We start from the raw sequence: 27,232 nt of genomic DNA, 5'->3' as shown, positions 1-27,232 counted from the left end.
CCCAATTGCACAGCCTTAAGAGCGTGCATATCATGAATGCTGGGTCTTGTTTGTTTTCTGACAATCTACTGAACCTACTGGTAACTTGTTTGCCACGTAGCAATAAAAAATATACTAAAAACCTTGATTATTCTGGTTAGTCACATTGTACTGCTATTATTTTGAACAATACTGTACAAATTCACATTATAGTTTCTAGCAATTATAAAGTAGAAGTCAATTGCCCAATCTTAAGGAATTGCCCATTATCAGAAATGAAAGGTCTCTATATTTCTATCGTTTTGGAGATGGCCCGGCAAAATTCATATCTCCAGAACATCTAAAAGCTTGCACACCCATGCCACCTTTTTGTATATTTTGGGATTTTTTTTTTTCCAAGTCATGGCAACTAAGTTTGTACCCATTCATTGTGTCTTGATGTTTAATTTTTCTTTTTGTACCTATTAATTAAAAGAACTTAAAGTGGTAGATCTGAATGAAATATTGGCATTTGTTGGTACTGAATTCTGATACTTTTAAAGGGACATGAAAGCTATAAGTCTAAATGACCACAGTGCAACTGATTGAATTGTTGAATTAATTTCCTCCCGTTAAAATGATCCATTAAGTTTTTATTCTTGGTGTAAAAAAAGATCTATATAGTAACTGAGTTCTATAATCACTGTCATATCTGTATTTTTCTACTGCCATCCTAACCACCACTGGTAAGCTGCATACAAGCTGTAGAAAGGAAAGCTCTCGAGTGACGTGTTAATGTAGTGTCCTGGTGAGTGGCAGCTATCAGATATCTCGTGAACCCAGATTTGTCCTGTGGAGTATTTTGCTACATGTAAAGCACTATAAATATATTAGGTGGTGCACTAAATTGCATTCTTAAAATCCTACTATTTTTAAATAAAGGAAAGTGTGTTGCCAAACCACTGTGAGAACAGTCTTTTTCTATCTTATACACTTCATATGTACTCTTTTGGAGGCTCATTTGTGTTGCATTTCACACTACAATTCACTAGATATAACACTATGCTAATAAATAATAACAATAATTCAGGTAAAAACAGTAAACCTTACTACTTCTCACACATTATAACAAAAACATGAGAACAAAACTAACTATATTTTACAACTTGTTTTAAACCTTTTTTTTCTTAACAAAAATAACTTTGTTTTTAATTATATATATGTATATGAAGCTTAGTGTTAGCAATACCAAAATCATGGACCCAGCAAAATTAGCAAACTTGAAATAATAAAAATGTATGTCTTCATATACCGTACACATTTACATTTCCTCAGATAAAATCATCTGCCAAAAGTATATAGGCCTATGTAAATTTTAGAGGGCTATTAAAAAAAACATTTTTTTATTATTTATATATTTATTTTAACCATGAAACTGTGGGTCAAACTGTCTTATGAACATCATAAGTAAAAAACAATGTTGTTCTTGGCCAGATCAATACTCTAATAGCTAAAATATATTTTGAAAGCTATTAGTGTCTGAGTATGGTAATGTGAGTGTTATGATAGACTATACTGGATCCATGCATACACCCGGTGTATTTTGTGGATGAGGGCTGAAACAAACAAATCAATGTCTTGGATCTGATGAAGTGCACTGGTCTGTCTCTGAACTTTCAAAGAAAATGCTTTCAGGGCCTGTAGCAATAAACCTGTGAGAAAGACTCTCCACAATCCAATTGACTGTCCTTCGGCTATTGAGAATGAAGGATTCAATGAGGTTTACAGATGCATTCCAGAGAAACAACAGAGCTCCCGGAGTGAAAAGGCAGTCAGACGACCAGCAGAACCCAAACTACTCCTGAAACTGCACTTTCATGATGGGTCATTTATATTTAGAATGGATTTCCAGCAGTAAAGGAGCACTTGTGCTCCCTGCCCTGGTTTCACATTCCTTGATCTACAGAAGAGTCTTACAGCAGCCCTGCTAATGAAATCATCACTTTGAACCAAAAAGCAGGGAGGTGACAGTCTGATTCACTGAAGTCTCAGAATCTCTTTTTCTTCCCAATATGTCTGTCTATTATCAGCCACTGCTATAGCTTCACATGTTGAGATAGAAAATATTGTCAAAACTAGATGACCCAAAAAGCCTGGTCTGTTTTGCCTAACTGCAAATTCTTGCCCTGGCTGTACTGGTGATAGAAAAAAAATAGAACAGAGCTTTCAAAGCATCCAAAGGCGTCTTTTATGTATCGTGGCGCTCTGGACATTTCCACAGACACTAATATGTGCCGTGTCAGTCCACATTTATGAAAGCTGCTGAAGCCCATTTCAGGCTATAGATGTACATGGACGGCATATCTGTCTGGCCTGGTCTGCTTTGCCACCGCAGTTTTTTCTAAAAATCTGTGATAATGGTCAGGCAGTTGAGCCTTACCAGGATAGAAATGTTCTGTTGCGTCAACCAGGGATGGAAATTAACTTTTTCGTCAACCGGCCACTGTGTATTGGTTGATTTCAAAATCTACCAGCCACTCAATGTTTTTACCAGCCACTTTCTTGTTTTTAACCGACAATGTGTAACTGCATGTGAAAATTAATACTAAAAGATCTACAATATTTAAGTAGTTTATTTAATCTCAAGTCTCAATGAAATACTGACATTTTCTCTTTCAGTGATGCTCAAAAATGCTGCCTATCTAGGCAGCTTACTAGGTTTTGAAACAGCGACTCTTGGTGAAGCAGCTCATTCTCTCAGCTCCGTAGCCCAACCGGATGATACACTGCACTGAACTTTTTTAATGCACAGAAACATTTTTACAAACATTCTAAACAAATTTCGTACGCATTGATAATGTTGTATTTAATTCCAAAGTAAAATGATTCACCAGTATTTGTATGAGTAAGTGTATTTTTTTGTTTGTTTGTTTTTGTTTTTGTTTTGTGATTGAGGGAACACATGGGGAAAAGTCCCCTGTTCAACACTGTTTCACTGAAAGAAATCTCGTCTCGCAAACTTTTACGCCGTCGACAAACAAACTCACAGCATTTTTAATACATCGTTTTTACGCGTCTCGTCATGCCAGAGCTGTCAAACATGTGTAGTAATACAATGTTGTTTCTACATAACTTACAACCCTCTACGGACACCTTGGCAACCTTGAATCGCAATTGGCTTGTAATTATTTAAGTTTACTCGTCAGTCAGTCAAGCTTTACAATAATCAAGTATCATTTAAGAATGGAACTTTAGTAATTAGAAGTAAACTTGATAACCATGTTTGAATGCTATTAGTCGTTTTAACTGAACATTTTAACTGGACTGTTGGTGGTGCTTTTTTGGTCATTCAGTGTTTCTGTAAAAAAAAAAAAATAATAATAATAAATAAACTTATTTAAAATACTGATAAGATAATAATAATAATATGATTCCTACTAATAAAACTATAAAACACACTAACTGTGCGTTCACACCGCCGGTGAGGAGCGGCGCAGCGCAACTTGGCCGTTGAGAGCGTCGAGGAGAGTTGAAATCAAGGCAACTTTATGGTAATGAGCTATGACGCGGTTGGGCCAATCAACCAGTCAGAACGTAGGAGTCCACCACTTGAAAGGATTCCAGAGAACGCAGCTCCAACCACATTAGTTCCCAAGCACAATAGAGCATCACAGTCCCGCCCACATCTGGTGCCGGAAGTAAAAATTCAATGCAATTTCTGCATTGACATAAGCATTGAAGCTCCTTTCTACACCTGCAGATGTAGCTCCAATTGTTGCCACTAATGAGAACAGTTTGTAAAGCTGACGCATTGCACTGTCCAACTCCATGTCTTTAAGGAACACCAAGTAATCACACAGCTTTCCCCTGTTACCCTACAAGTCCTGATCTGAATACAGGACTTGAAGTTCTGACCTCAGTCTTCCTGAATCAAAGTGATGGCCATAACTTTTCAGGACACTTTGGAAGGCCTCCTCTGGAAATACCTGTCTCATGTCATCAAATTTCCCTGGATTGACTAATTCTAAGAAGAGCATGCTTTCCAAATTTGAAAAACGTCGAGGAATCTGCTCCAAGATGATATCAAGGATGGCCATGTACAGATTTCTGTATCGCACTTGGGGATCCTGCAATTGGGTCAGGTCCTTTCTCATGGACTCATCTCGTGGGTCTGATGTGAGATCTGCTGTTTTGGCAGAAATGGCTTGGAAAGCCCCCTCTGACCTCTTCTCTTTGACAAATGCAAGAAGAGATTCAATTCTGTTCTTGCAGTAAAGAACATCCATCGCCCTCTGCTGGATAATATCAAAGACCACATCAGTCTCAGAGAAGATTTGTTCATATGTGTACAACATGAACACAAACTCAAAATCCTCGAGTTTCCTCACAAAGCCTTTGGCACAATCCAGTGTATCATCATCCATTGTTGTATCTGCAATGATGTTCTCAAATGTCTGCAGGAGGCCATCATAATTGTTTGCCACAGTGCTCACTATCCGTGATGTGAAATTCCATCGAGTAGGAGCGTTTCTGGACAACCTTGAACAGCCTGAAGACTCCAGAAAAGATGTCCTCTTTGTGGATTTTGAAAAAAATGTGGCAAATCCAGAGAGTGATGCAAAAAAAAAAAAAATTAGCAAAGATCAAATCATTTTGAATAGTATGGGACATACCAGAAAACACAGTTGAGGACTCGAATTGTGTGGACAGGACAGAGTCATGTTTAGCTAATGTTTCTGTGAACTCCCTGTAATTCCCCTTGTTGGATGATTCACTGCTCTCATCATGTCCCCTAAATGACAGCTCCTGCTGGCCAAGCAAGGATGTCACATCAATAAGGCGGTTTAGGAAGGCCCTGTTTTGTTTGACTATTTCATTATGTTTAGCCACTTGAATGCGAGCACCTTCATTTATTGCATGCTCAACCCTGATCCTGCCCATGCAACTTAATCTTGCACATGCACTCACATCTTCATTGCTCTTTTCATGTCTTTTATATGCCCTGTCAAAGTTAGACAGATCTCCAAACCTCATCCATGACCAAACAACACATCCGTGAGATGGTTTCATCAAGAGGCATGGCCAGCAGTACATTTTATTTGCCATTTTATTTATCTTTTGCACTAAATCAATCTTAGGTGTTGATCTGCCCTGCTGTTTAATTCAAAGTTTTTTCTCATAAGGAACACTTTCAAATGGCTTCGCCAAAATCAGGTCGACAATATTAGCACCGTCTGCCATCGTGCGCAGTTTCACCCATGACGCTAGCCTAGCCTACTAACGTTATATGAATGAATGAAGGAATGAATGAATGAACGATCTAAAAAAATATATTAAACTCCGTAAAACTGAAACAAGGAATGTGGTGTATAATTGTGTGAAATGTATGATGAAAATCAAGCAATTTCGCCAAGCTAATATCAAAGAAATAGGTTGCAGCAGTTTTTATTTCGACTGAACTTCAGAAATCCGCGATCATGGGACTGAGCGCGAATAGCTTCAGTGATTCCTTATAGTACAGAATCGCTGTCAGTCAAAAGGAGATGCAGTCTTTCGACAGACCCTCTAATCATCACTCAGAAGCTCGGAGTCCGGGCCAGCCCACTCCCCATTCACCCCCAGAGACACTGAGCGTCCGTGGGCGGAACATAATCGCAGCGTTTATCCAATGACCGTCTAGTTTCGAAGCGCTCAAAAAAAACCGTTCAAAGCAGCCCCATTGAAGTCAATGGACGCTGGGCTTCAATAGGGAAATGCACTGTGACGCTGCGGGAATATATGAGAAGGAAATCCAGTCAACCGACCTGCTATATGTAACTGATTCTGAACGAACTCGTCTTTGAGATGAAAGTTTTCTAACGCATTTTTAGTCAATAAAATGATAATACAATAGTACATATTTGACCATTAATTTTGTGACATTATAAGGGAAGCCGTGCTTCCCTTGCAGTCTTAAAGAAATCGACACTGGTTATATGCTTATGAGTTCAGCCGTAGCTGGTTATCCTCACACATGCTCTAAAACTCTTTAGATACGGATTGTGATGCTCTATATAGGTCCCTGTTTGTGTACAGGGACATAAAAAAAAAAACAATTAAAAGTGATACGTCGACCAAGGTGTCTGAGATTGTTCATTTTTTCTGGTGAGTTGCTGAATAATAATCTAAGTTTACTTTTAAACAAATTTCCCTTGTTATGCTTACATTAAGTAATGTTTATACTTGATTATATTTACTTAAGTAGCATTTTTAATGCAAGACTTTTACTTGCATCCAGGGTCGGTGCCACGAGGGGGCCCCAGGGGGCCTGGCCCGGCCACCTAGGTTACTGTGCCCCCTCACCTGTAGTCAGCACACCACCCTGCCTCGGAGCGCGATTTCAGCCGTTGAGCTGTGTCTGAAATCGCTCACTCATTCACTAATCCAGGGCTGTGCAGAGACCTTTGGAGGGGCAGGTGCTCAAAGTATAAAAGGGGCACATGGAACAAGGCTTTAAAAAGCGCGGTTCAAAATATCAATACAGCAATATATTGTGATGCATTCCTTGCCAATTTGCGTATTGATATGGATGATTATGTATTGATACGGCAGCCAATGCTGTGATGCAGTTTTGAAAAAGAAAAAGATTAGAAGAGACAATTTTAAGTTTAAAAGCAAAAAAGTCTACATTTGCCTCTTTTTCTTCCTCTATCTCCATCTCCTCATCTGATCTATTACTTTCCAGTCTCTGTCCATCTAGGAACAAGGCACAATCTACTATTTCATTATCAATCTATTATTTTAACCATCACTACTACTCTTGCACCTAATCAATAAGTCCACCTTAAATATTGATACAAAACAATAAACAACTGAGTCATGCTATGAAAGCACTGTATAACTTATATAGGCTTATGTTTTATTTATTTTTCCTTTTTATTCAAAACAATTCCAAACATGCTTAATATATCAGGAAATATCTCGATTCTCAAACGTGTAAGTAAACGCGTTTTGCACCTTTATAGATTGTTATTTGATCAATAAATGGAAAGGTAGTGTAATCTATTAACTACACATAAAACCCCGACTTTTTACTTAAGTGCCATATCATGCCATAAAATATTTTTAATACGACTGAATTTGCATTTAATGTATATTTTAATAACAATATTGTAAGTTACTTATTTTAACTCTTTCATTTTGCAGAGAGTAAAGAACATTTACATTATCAAATAACATTTACATTCAGTCTAGCCAGAGTTCAGGCACTCTCAAAAACTCCCATTACAATCACTGAAGCACTTTATATTTCATTATGCACATCAGGATTGTTTTTATTTTTTACTCTCTTTCTCTCTCTCTGAAGAAAGAATTCGCTAAATAATTCAGTCAGCGAGCAAGTGAACAAAAACACCGCGTTTCATGATGACTCTTCTGCACGTATCCGATTGGCCATTGCATTCGCGCAACAGAACCCTTGATTGGTTATCATCATGAAGCGTTGTACGAACGTCTCTGGCTCTGGCTTTTTTTTTTTGTCGTTTGGAAGCTGCATTTAAAATCAACTTGGCTCAGAAATCTTTGAATGGGCATGACGCCTCTGCCCCTCGATGCCTGTGAAACGTTTCTCCCCCAAACAGCACGCTAACGTTACTCTACATTACAGGCTACACACCGCAATATAAACAACATATCTGGATGTTCTCAAATCACGTTGTTCTTGTAAAATAATAATAAGTAAATAAATATCAAAATCACTTCGCTGAGTATGAAACACCACTTACCAGCTTCCGCGGTGTTGAAAATATCCTCTGACAATTCAAAAATGCGCTGCAGCGTGAAGAATCATCCTGGTCGGATGAGGAGGTCGTCGTCGTCAGGTCAAAGGTCATCACGTTGGTCAGCTTATTGACGGCTAAATTATTATTCAAAATTTTACTAATATTTAGATTGGGCATGAGCAGGCATTCACAAAAGGAAACGTTATGACAAAAAAAAGAATTAGAGGAAATTTTGCTTTGACAAAAGGGCACTTTGGGCACCAAAGGGCAAAGGGGCAGGTGCCGCAGAGCGGGACTAGGCTTGATCTAAACTAAATGGTCCATTCCCTTTTTGTTTGATCTAAAAATGCTTTATAATGCTCAAGTTTTTACTAATTATTTCATAATATGAATAACGTGTACGGATTATTCAATTCAATTTGATGACATTTTACTATAGCCATAATCGACATCTTTAAACTTGAAAAGGGATTTTTTTAAAAGGCAATTAAAACAGTTCGACCAAAGATAGTCGTAATATGGGTTTAAATAGCCTGGTTTTATTTAGAACCTTTTTTTTATGCAAAAAAAAAGAAGAAGAAAAGACAAATAGCATTAATTTTGAGATAGGCCTATCATTCAATGTTCTGTTTCAGTTAACGCAACCTTTAATTAAAAAAAGGACCCGCTCTGAAGTCCCCAAAATGTTCTTTTGTTGCTCAATCCTGCCGATATAATTCTGCATGGAGAGGATACAAACCTTTTAACTGAGATGAAACTTGTTTCTTTTGCCGAATGTGTGCGCAATCTCCGCAGCGAAGATGAATTCTGCATTCTCTGTGACACAGTTACAGCAATCACTAAAAATACACCTGTTTCAGCAAAACGGAGGCGACAGGTAAACAAGAACCTGACTGAATATGTAGTTGAAGAAACAACTGGAGCCAACATCATTGATAAAGTGGAGCTACGCAGGCTGTACTTCAGTGCTTTGGATCAGTGGCGTAGCCACTTAAAAATAGATGCAGAATTATGTTTTATAATCTCAATAAAAAAAATTTTTAATTAACTTGGGCTATTGTTGTTTACTTAAAATATATATATATTTAAAATCAACCATTTCACGCGTAAGTTCAAATATTTTAACTGACCCCTTGTTTCCATGGCGACACTTCATGATTGTCACGTGCACACAGCAGCCACAATAACTAACTACTATTCGTTTTATTTAGTTTTTCATTTTTTATTAAAATATATAAACAAACTTGCTTACCATGTCAACTATCTGATATTCCGATTCTTCGTTTAAAAACCTTTATAAATTATCTTGATCTATAACCAGATGAGCGCTGCAGTTCAGAGTCCTGTGTCAGCTGGATTCAACGAACGTACAGCACTTGAATTCCCCAGTTTCTCCTGAAATAGATGAAAGTAAGTGGCTGTTGAACTGGACGAAGACTTGAGTAAACTTTATTGTTCTGCTATGTGTGTCTGATATATGACTAAAAACACGTCGGCAAATTACATTTGATTAGACGAGCAATGAACCACACATGTAAGTCTCAGCTTGCGTTTGAGCGGGACCTTACAAAGAAAATGCGTAACGAATGGAAAGACCTCGTTCTGAGAAAGTTTAACTCTTCCACTCGTCGACTGCAGCTTTTCTAAAGGTAAGATGTGTTTTTGCTTTTTTGTCTTTGTTACTATATTGATTATAGCCAGTGCTGGTCCGTTTATTATTTATGAGAATGCTGTAGGCAGCGTTCGTGATCTATATCGTTGCGTCTGGTAGCCTAAATGGTGACTTGATGGTTGTTGTTGTTTTAATTAAAAGTGGGTGTATTGTGGAGGTATGCCAATGAGATTGCCGTTCGCGTAACAACTCCGCCCACTACCGGTAAACCCAGCTGTTCTTAAAAGCTGAAGTCTTCCTTAGCAACTCCGTTATTTTGACAGGAAAGTAACGTTACAACAAATAATATTGTTTAAATGTAGCATGTCACTGTCCATATAATCTAAAAATGTATCAGAATGCTGGAGGAAAATTAACTTACCGTGGTCTGACAGAGACTTGACAGTATGCGGAAACTTGTGCTCGATAACAAATTAAACTCATCACGCGATCGTGTATATCATGAGCGCGTGCTATAAAAACGTACTGTAAATAACCAACAAATATATCACTCCGCCGGCGGCACTAACTTCAGCTGCAAACACTGTACTGGAAACAACGCCGCCGTTTCGAGCCCGGTTTACACCGCCTTTCTCCACGGAGTTGCTTCGGATGATATTACACTTTATTGGGTGTTGTACACGCATCAGGGATGGAAATTAACTTTTTGTCCACTGGCCGGGTAAAACAGTACTATGCTATTTTTATTTACCCGCCAATGTGCCCGGTAGGTGAAGCGAGTTTACCCGCCACAACACAAAAACACCTGCATTTGGCTGGTGGAGGGTGCTAATTTCCATCCCTGCGGTCATGAAGTTTGTGTTGTAAGTGTAATGTGAAATACAAAGAGATTTTCCTTTTAATTTAAAAACGCCAAAATGGCTGCGGGGGAAGCTTTATTGTTTACTCAAGAGCAATCAATGGTTGCCAGGGCAACTGAGACACGTCACTATGGAATGTTCGTGGATGACGTCACACTGGGCCACTATAAAAGCTGATTTAGGAATTGAAACAAGTAATTTCATCGTTGCATGTTATGCGAGTAATATCAGTGAGTGAATATCTGTCTGAACGAGTACGAAAATCTTGCTTAATCGTCTTGTCAAAAAAGACCAGAAATTCAGTTTGATAATATCAAACGGCTCAAGAGAAATCACTCTCAGAACTGTGTAAACGAGAACTGTTGAAAGTCTGTGTAGAACATTAAGAGTTCTCCTTCAAGATCAGAGATGGCTTTTAACAAGAATACATCTTTTTCATCATCATCTTCATCGTCCTCGGTTGTGGATGAAATGTCAGAGATGTCGCTGAGGAACACATCTCTGGACTCATCCGACGAGGATGTTTCCTCCAGTCACTGTACCGACAGGCTTGTGAAAAATCAACTGCTGATGAACAAATTCCTGGACCTTCAATACAGAGCCCGAGAGCGCCAAGAGGAGTTTCAGTCACTGCTGGAGCGATTTAACTATATACGTTAGTAATCTGGTTTTAATTATACACTTATACATATGTAGTTCAGTAGCCTACTCAGACCAATGAGTCAAATAGAGTGGTCAAGTTAATGGTCTTTAATTGGCCTGATTCCTCAAGACCTCACATAAAACTAGAACTTCAAATAATAATAAAAAAAGAATAAAAATGAATCAGACACTCATATTTAGGCATGTATTCAGTTCTACCTAAATGCATTGCAAACTGATTAACCAGTAAAAGTAAAATGTTAAAATTGTTATTAAAATAAAAACAATAGAAGAAATATTCATAATTTTAGTGTTTAAAAGTGTAAAATCAATAATAATATGCATGGCTTTTTTTCTTCATTTTCAAACATTAAACAATCGATCTTTAACCTTCATTTTTTTGACGGAGAGCTGTAGAGTGCCCTTAAAACTTCACTTTTGTTGACAAGCATTTCAGGAAAGATGGATGTTGCATAATACATTTACAGATTTACTATAAAGCCCCAAATTGGGATCAGATGCAGAGATGAGATCTGCACTTGACTTTGAGACAAGCAGCGCATATATTTAATTAAATCGCAGCCTTTGAGATTTGACAGTGACAACAAGCCAATTCACGATTTCAGTTTCATTTTGATTAACTGTGCAGCCCTAAGCCATATATTGATCTGCTTTTGAATATAATCTAACTGTACTTAACAGTTAACAATACTTATGAACTTTACTTCTTGCAGAGGAATCTCTAGAATGGGAGATTGAAAAAGTGGAGAAATCCATGGTCAACATGGAGTGGCTGGAGGACTTGCAGAAGATCGTTGATGAGTTCCAGGCCAATATGGCATTCAATGTGAGCCGCCTTCGAGAGAGCTTCAGAAAAATGCAGGAGGTTGCCTCGAAAAAAGTTCTGACCGTGAAGGCTAAAGGTAAGTTAATGTACACACACACCTTCATTCAAAGCATATTTGAATCACTTTGGTTGCAGTGTGATCTAAAATGGTGTGTCAAGGTAGCTTACAGTGTAAAATGTGTTGGTTTTTTAGGTAAACCAAGAAAAGATCTGGATGCCAAAACAGTTAAAAGCATTCAGTCTCTGCCGACTTGTCCCACGGTAGCACAATTGAAGGAAAATTCAACTGTTGCATCAACATACTCATCAAACCTGATCAATGCCTTGAATAACATCACCAAATCACCCTCCTGCAGTCCAGCCACAAGTAAGGCACTAAAACTATCAGCAGCGACCATTGAAAACCTCAACAAGGCATTTCAAGATCACTGCTTGGAAATTAAGACTCTCAAGACACCTCAGAAACAGAGCAAGGTGATTCAAGATGTGAACAGAGAAATCTTAGTTTCTCCTGTGCACCAAAATAGATCTGCAGGTCAGCAGCAGAAGGTGCAGAAATTGCCTGCCTTTCCTGTGAAACCCAAGGCAGATGCTTTTGGTTTCCCTCAGGTCAAAGAGCTTGTACGGGAGACAAATGTCGAAGTGTTGCCTTTAGATAGACCAGTGGTAACATTAGACACAGCTCCAAAAGACCTCCAGAGTCCATCTGCTGATGGCCCGTTTCCTCCTGGCCTTGACAGGACTTTTGCTCTCCCCAAGGTCACACGATCTGTCGAGGAGACAAAAGTTTCCACAGAGCAAGAGGCAAACGTCAAATCATTTGAAGAGACACAAGTTGATGCAGAGACAATGGAGAGAACAGAGACATCATTTGAAGAGACGATGGCTCAGAAAAACCTTAAGTGTCCATTTCCTCGTAGCTTCCATCGTCCGTCCCCCGTCAGATCTTCTGCTCTTCCTCAGATTTTGCAGTCTGTGGAGGAACCAGAAGTTGATACGGAGACAATGGAGATAACAGAGACACCATTTGAAGAGACAATGGTTCAGGAAGACCTCCAAAGTCCATTTCCTCATAGCTTTCATCGTCCATCCCTCGACAGATCTTTTGCTCTTCCTCAGATTTCACAGTCTGTAGAGGAGACAAAAGTTTGTGCTATGTCAGCGGAAGAACGTCAGAGTCTGTCTTCTGTCCACACCCATCCTTCCTCGTCTGTGAAACTGCCCAAAATTCAGACTCAAGTAAAGCCTTCACTTCAGAAGTCTGAGAAACCCGAGCCTCGCAAATATGATTCTGCAGTCTCGGGCAGCATTGAGGAGCAGTACAAGAAGAACAGCGAGGAGGACGGAGACAAACTGTTTCATGCAAGCATGAGAGAACCATCATTCATAATTGACATCAAAGCTCAAGAAAACAACCTCCAGAAGCTGGATCGAGCTTTTCAAAAGAACAACATTTCCTCTGAAATATACAACCTGTGCAGAGGAACCGTCAATCAGACACTTAAGAGTGTTGAGCTGCGTCTCGGATGTCTTTTACGGAGATACATCAAACATGTCCAAATGAAGCAATTAAGGTAAGAAAAACTTCCTTTGGCTAATGGTTTATTTGATTATATGTTTTGTGGTAAATCTTTTTATAATGTGCCATAACAAAATTCTAATTTTGGCTCATTGCATTTTTTCTCTGTTATATAGGAAGACGCTCGATGGAAATTTCAAGGCGACCAGAAATTTAAGGGATGGACTGGAGTTCAAAAAAGTCCATTCTCAGCTCTGCAAGTTTGACCGTTTCCAGCAGAGTGTAAACAAAATCTGGGACGCCAAGCAAGCCTCCACCGATGAGACACGAGGACTCTGCATCGCACGGACGGCCCATTTATACCAGCAGGTCAGTATGAATTAGACAAAATGGCATTAAATCATTGATACTGAGTGTAACACTAGTTTTTCATGTTCTTATAATGTAAACAACATTAATTATATGGCAGATGTAAATAATAATATGAAACATGTTGTTGTCCTGCCTACAGGTGAATGCGGTGCATGGCCTACATCTGGCAGGCATATCATTTGAGCAAAGGCATGTATCACTGCCTCTGCTCACTGTGACACCCGTGCGGTTCAGCTCCAATCTGCGTCCATCTCCTCCTCGGGGACCGCGAACTTCACCCAGCAGAGCCAGTCCAGCACGTCATCCTCAAATCCACCCCAAACCTCTGCACCACACGACCAGGAACACACCAGGCAGTTTCCTGAAGATCAGTCACATTCAATAATGATGGCCAGTGTCAACATAATGGCTTGTATCTGAACCCAAGAAGAGATTATTGAAATGTCACAAAGATAAAACAAAAGCGAGGACGCATCAGGAACAGACTCTGGATAAAACAGAAGCACCGGCCTGTAGACATAGGAAGATGGTTTCATTTACATTTGTTACACTGCACTGCTCAGTCAGCGGTTATTGACATCTAAATGTAGCCATTGATTGGTTAACCCATATTAGTGATTTCAAGCTTTGCCAGTCAAATAGCCTATGTTATATTAAGGAAGAGCTATGTCTTAATCAGTGTATATATTTTTTTTGTTTAAGCTTATATTGTAATAAATATATAAATAAACATATGAATAATAAAAATTATAAATAATAAAGATATGAATCTCTCTTTATTGTTGGGCACTTAAGTATTTTGATCAATTGATCAAAGCACACCACTGAGTAGATTTGATTTTATCGGGGAAAATGGACATTTAACTGATCAAATGTGAACTGGTCATTCATTTTAACTGAAGAAAGAATAATTTAAATGAATATGAAAGATGAGTACCTTTTAATTTGTTTAAATTTAAGTTAATTGCTGCTTTAATAAAGGGCGCATGCGAGTTAGGCATGATTGCGTCATGATATTAATTATGGCATGTGAGTCTGCTGCCTGTCTCAGGTAAGGGTGGTGCTAAGTGCTCATCGCCTGCAACTGAGGTTTAAAAATTTCCATTTCTAAGCTTTTATTCAAGGAAAGGTAATATATTTAACAAATTGTGATAACATGATATTCATTTCATTAAGGCTGTAGTACTGTGGGAAACATAATTAAATAGAAATGTCAATTTTGTGTGTTCGCTCGAACTGATTTGCTGAAATCAAAACATGGACGATAATAGGTGAGCGCCGGCCAATGAGATTGCCGTTCGCGTATCAACTCCACCCACTACCGGAAAACCCAGCTGTTCTTAAAAGCTGAAGTCTTCCTTAGGAACTCCGTTATTTTGACAGCAAAATACAACAAATAATATTGTTTAAATGTAGCACATCAGCCATGACACATAAACATGACTCTTTATATGGCGATAAAAGAACGTTTTGTTGTTGTTTTTTTAAGTGGGCATTGGGGGTGCGCCAACTCAGTTGGGACTTAGAAAGGGGTGCGCAGGAAAAAAAAGTTTGGGAACCGCTGCACTAGAGTTTACTGTACATTATACAAGTGCGTTGCGCATCCATTAATGAAAAAAGCACAGATCGTCTGATGGAGAGTCAGTTTCCGTGAGTGAAAATAACTGTGTTAAATTTAGCCTCCAACTAACAGACTGGCGAGTAAAATCAGAGAATTGATTAGCCATTGTCTAATATTAGACATCATTTAGTAGCCAGAAGGAAGATTTAGTCGCATATGCGAGTGATTTACTCGCAATGTAGAGGTTTGACTTACTAGCCACAGAGATAACTTATGAGAAAGTACTTGAAGAATGGAAATAAAATGCATTCCCCGAACAGCAGTTATTAGACACGCGACCGATAATACTGTTTGTTAGTTTGCTTATTTATGCCGTTAAAAACAAGATAAACACAAACTGTCCATATAATCTAAAAATGTTGCAGAATGCTGGAGGAAAATGAACTTACCGGGGTCTGACGGAGTCTTGACAGAATGAGGAAACTTGTGCTCAATAACAAATTAAACTCTTCACGCGATCTTGTATATCGTAAGCGCGTGCTATAAAACGTACTGTAAATAACCAACAAATATCACTCCGCCGCCGGGACTAACTTCAGCTGCAAACACTGTACTGGAAACAACGCCGCCGTTTCGAGCCCGGTTTACACCGCTTTTCTCCACGGAGCTGCTTCGGAGGATATTACACTTTATTGGGTGTTGTACAAACACCAGGGATGGAAATTAACTTTTTGTCAACTGGCCGGGTGAAACAGTATGCTATTTTTATTTATCCGCCACTGTGCCTGGTAGCTTTACTGTTTACTCAAGTCAAGAACAATCAATGGTTGCCAGGGCAACTATGACACGTCACTATGGAATGTTCGTGGATGACGTCACACTGGGCCACTATAAAAGCTGATTTAGGAATTGAAACAATTTATTTCATCGTTGCATGTTATGCGAGTAATATCAGTGAGTGAATATCTGTCTGAACGAGTACGAAAATCTTGCTTAATCGTCTTGTCATAAAAGACCAGAAATTCAGTTTGATAATATCAAACGGCTCAAGAGAGATCACTCTCAGAACTGTGTAAACGAGAACTGTTGAAAGTCTGTGTAGAACATTAAGAGTTCTCCTTTAGGATCAGAGATGGCTTTTAACAAGAATACATCTTTTTCATCATCATCTTCATCGTCCTCGGTTGTGGATGAAATGTCAGAGATGTCGCTGAGGAACACATCTCTGGACTCATCCGACGAGGATGTTTCCTCCAGTCACTGTACCGACAGGCTTGTGAAAAATCAACTGCTGATGAACAAATTCCTGGACCTTCAATACAGAGCCCGAGAGCGCCAAGAGGAGTTTCAGTCACTGCTGGAGCGATTTAACTATATACGTTAGTAATCTGGTTTTAGTTATACACTTATACATATGTAGTTCAGTAGCCTACTCAGACCAATGAGTCAAATAGAGTGGTCAAGTTAATGGTCTTTAATTGGCCTGATTCTTCAAGACCTCACATAAAACTAGCAGTTCAAATAATAATAAAAAAAGAATAAAAATGAATCAGACACTCATATTTAGGCATGTATTCAGTTCTACCTAAATGCATTGCAAACTGATTAACCAGTAAAAGTAACATTTTAAAATTGTTATTAAAATAAAAATAATAGAAGAAATATTCATAATTTTAGTGTTTAAAACTGTAAAATCAATAATAATATGCATGGCTTTTTTTCTTCATTTTCAAACATTAAACAATCAATTCTTAACCTTCCTTTTTTGACGGAGAGCTGTAGAGTGCCCTTAAAACTTCACTTTTGTTGACAAGCATTTCAGGAAAGATGGATGTTGCATAATACATTTACAGATTTACTATAAAGCCCCAAATTGGGATCAGATGCAGAGATGAGATCTGCACTTGACTTTGAGACAAGCAGCGCATGTATTTAATTAAATCGCAGCCTTTGAGATTTGACAGTGACAACAAGCCAATTCACGATTTCAGTTTCATTTTGATTAACTGTGCAGCCCTAAGCCATATATTGATCTGCTTTTGAATATAATCTAACTGTACTTAACAGTTAACAATACTTATGAACTTTACTTCTTGCAGAGGAATCTCTAGAATGGGAGATTGAAAAAGTGGAGAAATCCATGGTCAACATGGAGTGGCTGGAGGACTTGCAGAAGATCGTTGATGAGTTCCAGGCCAATATGGCATTCAATGTGAGCCGCCTTCGAGAGAGCTTCAGAAAAATGCAGGAGGTTGCCTCGAAAAAAGTTCTGACCGTGAAGGGTAAAGGTAAGTTAATGTACACACACACCTTCATTCAAAGCATATTTGAATCACTTTGGTTGCAGTGTGATCTAAAATGGTGTGTCAAGGTAGCTTACAGTGTAAAATGTGTTGGTTTTCAGGTAAACCAAGAAAAGATCTGGATGCCAAAACAGTTAAAAGCATTCAGTCTCTGCCGACTTGTCCCACGGTAGGACAATTGAAGGAAAATTCAACTGTTGCATCAACATACTCATCAAACCTGATCAATGCCTTGAATAACATCGCCAAATCACCCTCCTTCAGTCCAGCCACAAGTAAGGCACTAAAACTATCAGCAGCGACCATTGAAAACCTCAACAAGGCATTTCAAGATCACTGCTTGGAAATTAAGACTCTCAAGACACCTCAGAAACAGAGCAAGGTGATTCAAGATGTGAACAGAGAAATCTTAGTTTCTCCTGTGCACCAAAATAGATCTGCAGGTCAGCAGCAGAAGGTGCAGAAATTGCCTGCCTTTCCTGTTAAACCCAAGGCAGATGCTTTTGGTTTCCCTCAGGTCAAAGAGCTTGTACGGGAGACAAATGTCGAAGTGTTGCCTTTAGATAGACCAGTGGTAACATTAGACACAGCTCCAAAAGACCTCCAGAGTCCATCTGCTGATGGCCCGTTTCCTCCTGGCCTTGACAGGACTTTTGCTCTCCCCAAGGTCACACGATCTGTCGAGGAGAAAAAAGTTTCCACAGAGCAAGAGGCAAACGTCAAATCATTTGAAGAGACACAAGTTGATTCAGAGACAATGGAGAGAACAGAGACATCATTTGAAGAGACGATGGCTCAGAAAAACCTTAAGTGTCCATTTCTTCATAGCTTCCATCGTCCGTCCCCCGTCAGATCTTCTGCTCTTCCTCAGATTTTGCAGTCTGTGGAGGAACCAGAAGTTGATACGGAGACAATGGAGATAACAGAGAAACCATTTGAAGAGACAATGGTTCAGGAAGACCTCCAAAGTCCATTTCCTCGTAGCTTCCATCGTCCGTCCCCCGTCAGATCTTCTGCTCTTCCTCAGATTTTGCAGTCTGTGGAGGAACCAGAAGTTGATACGGAGACAATGGAGATAACAGAGACACCATTTGAAGAGACAATGGTTCAGGAAGACCTCCAAAGTCCATTTCCTCATAGCTTTCATCGTCCATCCCTCGACAGACCTTTTGCTCTTCCTCAGATTTCACAGTCTGTAGAGGAGACAAAAGTTTGTGCTATGTCAGCGGAAGAACGTCAGAGTCTGTCTTCTGTCCACACCCATCCTTCCTCGTCTATGAAACTGCCCAAAATTCAGACTCAAGTAAAGCCTTCACTTCAGAAGTCTGAGAAACCCGAGCCTCGCAAATATGATTCTGCAGTCTCGGGCAGCATTGAGGAGCAGTACAAGAAGAACAGCGAGGAGGACGGAGACAAACTGTTTCATGCAAGCATGAGAGAACCATCATTCATAATTGACATCAAAGCTCAAGAAAACAACCTCCAGAAGCTGGATCGAGCTTTTCAAAAGAACAACATTTCCTCTGAAATATACAACCTGTGCAGAGGAACCGTCAATCAGACACTTAAGAGTGTTGAGCTGCGTCTCGGATGTCTTTTACGGAGATACATCAAACATGTCCAAATGAAGCAATTAAGGTAAGAAAAACTTCCTTTGGCTAATGGTTTATTTGATTATATGTTTTGTGGTAAATCTTTTTATAATGTGCCATAACAAAATTCTAATTTTGGCTCATTGCATTTTTTCTCTGTTATATAGGAAGACGCTCGATGGAAATTTCAAGGCGACCAGAAATTTAAGGGATGGACTGGAGTTCAAAAAAGTCCATTCTCAGCTCTGCAAGTTTGACCGTTTCCAGCAGAGTGTAAACAAAATCTGGGACGCCAAGCAAGCCTCCACCGATGAGACACGAGGACTCTGCATCGCACGGACGGCCCATTTATACCAGCAGGTCAGTATGAATTAGACAAAATGGCATTAAATCATTGATACTGATTGTAACACTAGTTTTTCCTGTTCTAATAATGTAAACAACATTAATTATATGGCAGATGTAAATAATAATATGAAACATGTTGTTGTCCTGCCTACAGGTGAATGCGGTGCATGGCCTACATCTGGCAGGCATATCATTTGAGCAAAGGCATGTATCACTGCCTCTGCTCACTGTGACACCCGTGCGGTTCAGCTCCAATCTGCGTCCATCTCCTCCTCGGGGACCGCGAACTTCACCCAGCAGAGCCAGTCCAGCACGTCATCCTCAAATCCACCCCAAACCTCTGCACCACACGACCAGGAACACACCAGGCAGTTTCCTGAAGATCAGTCACATTCAATAATGATGGCCAGTGTCAACATAATGGCTTGTATCTGAACCCAAGAAGAGATTATTGAAATGTCACAAAGATAAAACAAAAGCGAGGACGCATCAGGAACAGACTCTGGATAAAACAGAAGCACCGGCCTGTAGACATAGGAAGATGGTTTAATTTACATTTGTTACACTGCACTGCTCAGTCAGCGGTTATTGACATCTAAATGTAGCCATTGATTGGTTAACCCATATTAGTGATTTCAAGCTTTGCCAGTCAAATAGCCTATGTTATATTAAGGAAGAGCTATGTCTTAATCAGTGTATATATTTTTTTTGTTTAAGCTTATATTGTAATAAATATATAAATAAACATATGAATAATAAAAATTATAAATAATAAAGATATGAATCTCTCTTTATTGTTGGGCACTTAAGTATTTTGATCAATTGATCAAAGCACACCACTGAGTAGATTTGATTTTATCGGGGAAAATGGACATTTAACTGATCAAATGTGAACTGGTCATTCATTTTAACTGAAGAAAGAATAATTTAAATGAATATGAAAGATGAGTACCTTTTTATTTGTTTAAATTTAAGTTAATTGCTGCTTTAATAAAGGGCGCATGCGAGTTAGGCATGATTGTGTCATGATATTAATTATGGCATGTGAGTTAAGCATGAAGACAAGAAGGGTAAATAATTTGCACTGATTAATAAAAAAAATAATAAAAATAAACCAATGTGAAAACTTCATAACGTAAGAGATCCTGAAGAGAAGTCCTGAAGAGAATAAAGATTGTGCTTCCTATTCTTATGGGACTTAAATGTGCCATACACATTTTTCTGAAAAAAGAGTGCTCAAACAAGGCACAGTCTCACTGTTTTTTGGGTGGTTATGGATGTGACTAAAATACTTTCGTTCTGACGCTATATCACAGCAATAACACACATGGTAATTGAACATGGCTACACTTTGGGTTCTCCTTTGCGTGGTTACGATTGAGATGGCTGTGTAGCGCATTCCAGGTTTTAAATCTACAGGGACACTCGGAATAAGTGCATGGAAAACGATTACTGTGACCATAATGTCCATGCACTAATCTATAGTGTTTCAACAACTGTGATCTAGTTGAGACTGGTATTTTGCAGCCCTTGCACTGCCACATGCTTGACTTGAGAAACACAAGGTAGAGTAAAAACTGCCTAAAAAATGCTAAAACTTAAAACACTGATAAATTAACACAACTCTGTGAACAATTACATCCCTTTTTCCTGGCAGTATTTGACTGGATGGTAAAAAACTGACGTCAACCCTTGGATTCGGTATTTCTCATTCTTCTTCAGTTTATGATTCCATTTAAGTGAGGCCGCTGACACCAGCTACCGATGTTGTTTTGCTGAGGGAGAGGACATTTCCAGGCCGCAGAGCATAAGCTTTAAAATGAATAAAACATCAGGGGGTGTCATTTAGTCTTTTCGACAGAATCGCTGTTTCAATTGTTCTGCAACCATGATGTTTTCTACACAACACGACTCGTTTCAGAGCACTCTATTTGCATACAATTGCCAGGAATTTTATAGCTATGAAAAGAGTAAAAATACCACTCTCCAGTGTGTAATGTCGGAATACGATGCAGGGGAAGGCTTGAATCCCCCAAAGAACTGTGCTATCAAATCAAAAGCATCTGTTCTCATGTTCCTCCTCTGTTCATAGTGATTGTGTTGTGTTTTATCAGTGCATTGACTGTGATAGTGTCTGCACAGATCTGCCATTCAGAATCAAGTGAATGGCTCGCTCTGCAGAATTTGCCTCGGATTATGCTTTTGTTCGGAAGTCTCAAGCTTCTTGTAAACTTCCCAGTGGTTTTAAGATATTCTGTAGATAATTTTATGATACATCATATTAAATATTATTATATTAAACAAACCAAAAACCTAAGGTTCCTGACCAATAATTGTTGATCAAATTAATTCAATGTTAAAATAAATGCAAATGGAATAAAACAGAGTGTGCATTCACAATTTTGTAACATCACCAGCAGTCTCTGTCACTCATTCATTGGAAGAAAAAAAGATGTGCGGACTGTGATTGACATTAACTGTGTTTGGTGAGTGAATGTTGTGCTGGAAATGTTAACGGCACTGGCAAATCACACTGTTCACACTAAACTAATGTTTGTGCTCATGCAACAGACGGACCTCTGGACTATGAAGGCATAATCCATTAGTCTTCTCTTCTAGCCGCGTTGGTTTGCTGGGTTTTTCTCCACTGCACCAAAAAAAGCCTCTGAATGGCTCTTTAACCTGATTCTTTATATTTCATATGCAAGCTAAGTACATAGATTCTCTCGAAGTACTGTCATCGACTCTTAGGGAGTGAGATGATAAGATTCAGATGCATTTATAAACTGGGTGGAAGATTCTTCAGCTGCATAATGGAGCTGCAGTGGCACTCAGACACACAAAAGCCCTCTTCTGAACCACACAGTGACTGCAGCAGCAGGGTCTCAGGACCAGGCTATTGCTCAGGGACTCTGGGAATGCAGCCTTTGTTTAAAATAATCATAATAACCTCCAGTAATAATATATTGATGTGGAAAAACCAATATAATCCAAAATGAAATCCAATAATCCAATTTAAAACCACTTTAAATGCCTGAATGGGATTTCATTATATAAAACAATATCAAGTCAAGTGTCATCCGAAAACAATCATTCTAGAATTTTTCCAAGAACAAACTTAATATTTTGGAGCTATATTTTCAACAACTTATAAGCAACTGGTGCGAGGATTTTTAGTATTTTTTTAGATTTATGTCTGTTCTCCTCGTATTGTGCATGTGTGTGTACAGTCGGCAAAATGTTAATTATTTAACCAAAATAAAACAAAAACATTTTTTTTTTTTTTTTTTTTTTACTGACCTGAGTTTGATTTTTGACACAAAATGTACACATAACCCACAAAAGAAAATAATAGTTTAATAAAATTAATAATTTAAGGTCGGGGTAAATCAACCAAATAATACGGCCCTATTTTAACAATCTAAACGCAAGAGTGTAAAGCGCACGGCGCAGGTGCACTCAAGGCGTGTCCAAATCCACTTTTGCTTTAACGACGGAAAAACGGTTGGCACATGGTCTAAATGGGTTGTCTCTATTCTCATAATGAGTAATGGGTGTTTTTTTTCCCATTATGACATGGCATTTATATATATAAATTATGCAATTATGCATTGCAATCCTTTAATTTTTAATATTTGGTATGTTTGTGTGCTGATGTGCATCCCTGTGGGTAATAAGCAGAATGCACGCTCTTTAAATAACAAAGAAAAACATTGCGCCAGACTTTAGACCAGGTTTGAGCTGGTCTATGGCGCAGTTTATTTTCAGCTCCTTTCAGCTCCTGAAAATAATGCGCAATGCGTAATGCAATGCGCCAGCAGCAATGCACCTGAACACACCTCTTTTTTAGACCAGCACGCCCATGAGCGCACAAATGAGCGCAAATACATTTGCAAATTAAACTACGTGGAGCTGGACGGGAAAATACGAACGGTGCCGGACTGAAATTAGCAAACACACTTGCGCTGCGCCTTGCGTCACATTGCGCCGGGTGTATGATAGGGCCCTTAGTCTTCTGAGACACAAGCCTATCTTCTGTAGCTTCGAAAGAGCAGTAATAAATGAAACAAATATGATATTTAGGCAAAATAAGAAAAAAAATACACAACTTCCCTCTGGAAAAAAAAACGAACAAAACATAATTTCACCTTCTGGAGCATCAATGAGCATTTGAACTTTTTGAGATTGTTGTGTATGTGTCCCTCAGTTGTTCTCAGGGTTAAGAATCAAGCGTTTTTAACCTTTTGAACTGGGTCAATTTTATAAATTCAACTTTTTTTCTCTTGTGGACTATAAGTAGGCCTAAATGTATTTCAGGTTAAATATAGTAGGCTAGGCAGTATTAAATAAAAAATAATATGCATTTTGTATGATCCCTCTTATTTTAGTAAAATAATTAACATTTTGCAGATACTGAAAAGTATTTGGAAAATTTTGACCACAACTTCACTAAAATCAAAAAGGACAAACAAATAAAAATAAATAAAAAATAAATAAAATAAAATAAAATTAGAAAAAAAAACATAAAATTACTAGAAATTATTCAACCTAAAATACAAAAATGAAAACTAAACATTAATGAAATATCATTAGCCATGTAGCAATGACTTTAAAATGTCTAAAACAAATCTGCACAGTGAAATATTCACTGGAAGCGTGACAACTAGCCCCAGTCTTCCCTATACATCACAATATAACCAGTTATATAAATAGCTGTTAAAGACTTTTTTTTCTTCTTTCTTGTTCATCTCTTGTTCTCATTTAGTCTTACCCTGGTCTTTCTAATCCAAATGGTCACTGCGTTCTTGGGCTTCTTCTACTCTGACCAGGTGGGCTTTCAATTAAACTAGACTGGTTTTCTGCAGCACTGATACAGGATATGGACTATCATATGAAACATATTTCATTGTTATGTATTTCACACACAGCAGGTTGTTACAGATGAATTGAAACATTAGGCTTTGGCATCTTAGCAGTCATCTGTCAGTCTCCAGGTTCATCTCATGCGATAACAAGTCAATTTAAAAGCGATCCATTCACTTCCACTGTTCATCTTACCCTTAATGTCAGTTCCCGCTGTAGAGTTTCCTATTATTCTACAATTACCTCATCCAACCAGTGAGCTCCTGAAGTTCTACAGTCCAGGAGAAGGTCCCATCGAGTGTATTACATCACATTATACTTCTCCATCAGAGCGCAGCCCACACGGTTAAACAGGGCAGTTTAAGGACGTCGCTCCAAGCACCGTCGCTGCTTAATGATTAAAGAGCTTTGCAACATCAAAGTGGAACCAAATGTTCTGTTTCAATGGAGGCTTTCTAGGAGGCTTCCTGTTAACGACATTCAGAGGTTCTTGAACATGCCAGCGTTAGAAGAGCTGACAGGGGACCCCTGGAGTTAATTAGCACATTAAAGCATGTGTTATTAGAGACGCCATGGTGAATTAGTGCTGTCGACCTGTCTCCTGTAGCACAATTACATATGCATATACAGCCCAGATGTAAGTGTTTGATTTTAGGTACATATGGAGATACACTGTATGAAGTGTCATGTTCACCGTCACGCAATGCTCGGGGGAAATTTGTTTTAAAAGCCATCGTGCACTATCGAGATGATCTGGACCTTCAAAACCTCATGGACTTCACCTAAAAGTAGGTACAATGTGCCAATTGCTTTAAACTGCACACATTTTTCATGCATCAGGCCATGCCATTTGCATTTCTACAACCAAAATTAAAAATGAAAGTCAATAAATAAAACACCCTCATAAACGCAATCTTCCTTTTATTAAATTGTTTTATGTTTTATGTGACAAATATACGTGTAGGTTATAATTATATATATATATATATACACACACATTTGCCATGGATTTGTGAAAATTTAATGTTTCTAAAAGAAGTTTATTATTTTTGCATCTATTTGACTGAAAATACAGTAAAACAGTCATCTTTTGAAATATTACAGTTTGAAATCGGTTTTCTATTTATTTATTTTTTCAGAAATAGTCTAATTTACTCCAGTCTTCAGTGTCACATGACCCTTCAGCATCATTGGTGCTTAAGAAATATTAAGAATCATTCTCAAAGTTGAAAACAGTTGTGGTGCTTAATGTTGTTTATTTGTTTATTTTGATAAATAGTGTTCAAAAGAACAACACTTGTTTGAAATAAAAATGTATCAATATAAAATACTTTCCTGTCATTTTCGGTCAATTCAATGCATCCTTGCAGAATTAAATTATTATTTATTTTATAAAAATCTTAGCGACCCAACACAAATCCTTTGAACCTAAATTATGGTGGTTTTTTTGTCATTTTTAGTAGATTGTCTCAGCTTGGACATTCTGAAATCATGTTATTTTCTGCAGATTTGGGTAATGTGAACATGCATGACTCTCTAATTTAGAAAAATGTTCTGCTCTCCCATACAATACAGTACAGTACAGTATGTTCTCTTGACCTTGTCCTTCTTACAATGAAAAATCTTATGGGTCCAGCAGACAGAAGGTGAATATGTCATCTGAGAGACAAGGTCTAAAAATACCATCTCCCTCTCCCTTGCTTCCTCGCTTCTCTTTACAGTTCAAATGCTGTGGCTGGAACAACTACACCGACTGGTCCTGGAACCTGTACTTCCACTGCACCCCGTCGAACCCCAGCACTGAAAGATGTGCGGTTCCCTTCTCATGCTGCACTCCTCAACCAGAGGAGGTGAGAGCCAAGCACTCACTGGTTTAATCAAGTAACTTTTTAAATATTGTTTTATATTTCCCCAGTTTCACCGCTTCAAATTTAAAACATTCTCTCAAATGTTCTTAGTGGCAACACATGTACAGTAACTGTATTATATATAATCGTCTTTGCATAATTGCCTCGGAAATCCATATACTGGGAGAATAAAAATAGCACTTCAAAGTTTGGAGTCAGTAAGAGTGTTGATGTTCTTGAAAGACATCTCTCATGCTCATCAAAACTGCAGTTACTTCACTTCAGTTACTTTATTATTGTGAAATATTATTATAATTGAAATATAACTTAATTCATTCCTGTGATGCAAAGCACCCAATACTCCAGTCTTTAGTGTCACATGATCCTTCAGAAATCTTTGTAATGATTTGGTGCTCAAGAAACATTGTTATGATCAATGACGAAAACAATCTTTTTTTTGGCAACCATAAAACATTTTTTCAGGATTTGTTTTCTTCTTCTGATGAATAGAAAGTTCAAGATAACAGCGTTTACTTGAAATATAAATATATTATAACATATATTGTTACTGTCACTTTTGATCAATTTAAAGTGTCCTTGTGGAATAGAATATATATTTGATTTATTGAGTCAAACTGGAGACTTAAAGCATGTAAGATTCATTTGTGGTGCTAGATAGAGAAATTATAACTAGTATTACTATATCTCTTAGCTCAGTCTTTGTTAATACTTTACACTTACTTGTTTAATATATAACGTTTATTATATGAATCATAACATAATTCAGAAGTTTAAAGTATTTTCTAAGAGATCAGAATCAATTTTCACCTAGTGGAAGATGAAATGAGGGTAAAAAAATAAATAAAAAATTCCACCAGGAGGATATAACACATATATGATGAGAAACATCATAGAGACTTACTGGTCCATGTTCAAGAAACCATTCTGCATACCATTCTAGCAACCACCTTTAGCCACTGCAAAACCCTTACAACCACCTGAAAGACTCGAGCAAACACAGTAAGGCCTTTCAGAAATGTACGATTTGAGTTCAGTTATACAGTGATCCTTCATTTTGATCCTTTATTTGAACACAATCCCTCCCCTTTCGTTCTCAGTCTTTGTAGTTCTCAGACTTTGCAAAAGTA

The 27,232-nt window shown here is 38.2% G+C and overlaps 2 protein-coding genes across 4 annotated transcripts; both read left to right on the top strand.

The window, feature by feature from the left end:
* The first annotated feature begins 9,785 nt into the window (after nt 1-9,785).
* LOC113061533 (uncharacterized) lies at nt 9,786-14,372 on the top strand. Of its 3 annotated transcripts, XM_026230702.1 has the most exons (6): nt 9,786-10,051; nt 10,669-10,845; nt 11,567-11,755; nt 11,873-13,253; nt 13,375-13,567; nt 13,710-14,372. In XM_026230702.1, exons 2-6 carry the CDS (start codon nt 10,671-10,673, stop codon nt 13,953-13,955), a joined length of 2,184 nt encoding a protein of 727 aa, XP_026086487.1. In that variant the 5' UTR covers nt 9,786-10,051; nt 10,669-10,670; the 3' UTR covers nt 13,956-14,372. The 3 variants fall into 3 exon arrangements, with proteins under 3 accessions (XP_026086487.1, XP_026086486.1, XP_026086488.1); XM_026230701.1 differs by having other exon boundaries at nt 9,786-10,845; XM_026230703.1 differs by lacking the exon at nt 10,669-10,845 and having other exon boundaries at nt 9,788-10,051; nt 13,710-14,371.
* A 4,266-nt stretch (nt 14,373-18,638) lies between these two features.
* Nucleotides 18,639-20,184, top strand: LOC113061534 (uncharacterized). The gene is made up of 3 exons (XM_026230704.1): nt 18,639-19,072; nt 19,194-19,386; nt 19,529-20,184. The coding sequence occupies exons 1-3, from the start codon at nt 18,654-18,656 to the stop codon at nt 19,772-19,774; spliced, it is 858 nt and encodes a 285-aa protein (XP_026086489.1). The 5' UTR covers nt 18,639-18,653; the 3' UTR covers nt 19,775-20,184.
* Nucleotides 20,185-27,232: the final 7,048 nt, after the last annotated feature.

This window comes from Carassius auratus, chromosome 43 (assembly GCF_003368295.1).
Source record: "Carassius auratus strain Wakin chromosome 43, ASM336829v1, whole genome shotgun sequence".
Lineage (NCBI taxonomy): Eukaryota > Metazoa > Chordata > Actinopteri > Cypriniformes > Cyprinidae > Carassius > Carassius auratus.
Note: the sequence above shows the minus strand (reverse complement) of the source record. Positions and strands in the feature narration are given on the sequence as shown.

Coding starts and splice junctions, on each gene's coding strand:
- LOC113061533 (XM_026230701.1), top strand. CDS start 10,599: ATGGCTTTTAACAAGAATACATCTTTTTCATCATCATCTTCATCGTCC. Junction 11,756..11,872: donor TCTGACCGTGAAGGCTAAAG/GTAAGTTAATGT, acceptor TTGGTTTTTTAG/GTAAACCAAGAAAAGATCTG. Junction 13,568..13,709: donor CGGCCCATTTATACCAGCAG/GTCAGTATGAAT, acceptor TCCTGCCTACAG/GTGAATGCGGTGCATGGCCT.
- LOC113061534 (XM_026230704.1), top strand. CDS start 18,654: ATGTCAGCGGAAGAACGTCAGAGTCTGTCTTCTGTCCACACCCATCCT. Junction 19,073..19,193: donor GTCCAAATGAAGCAATTAAG/GTAAGAAAAACT, acceptor TCTGTTATATAG/GAAGACGCTCGATGGAAATT. Junction 19,387..19,528: donor CGGCCCATTTATACCAGCAG/GTCAGTATGAAT, acceptor TCCTGCCTACAG/GTGAATGCGGTGCATGGCCT.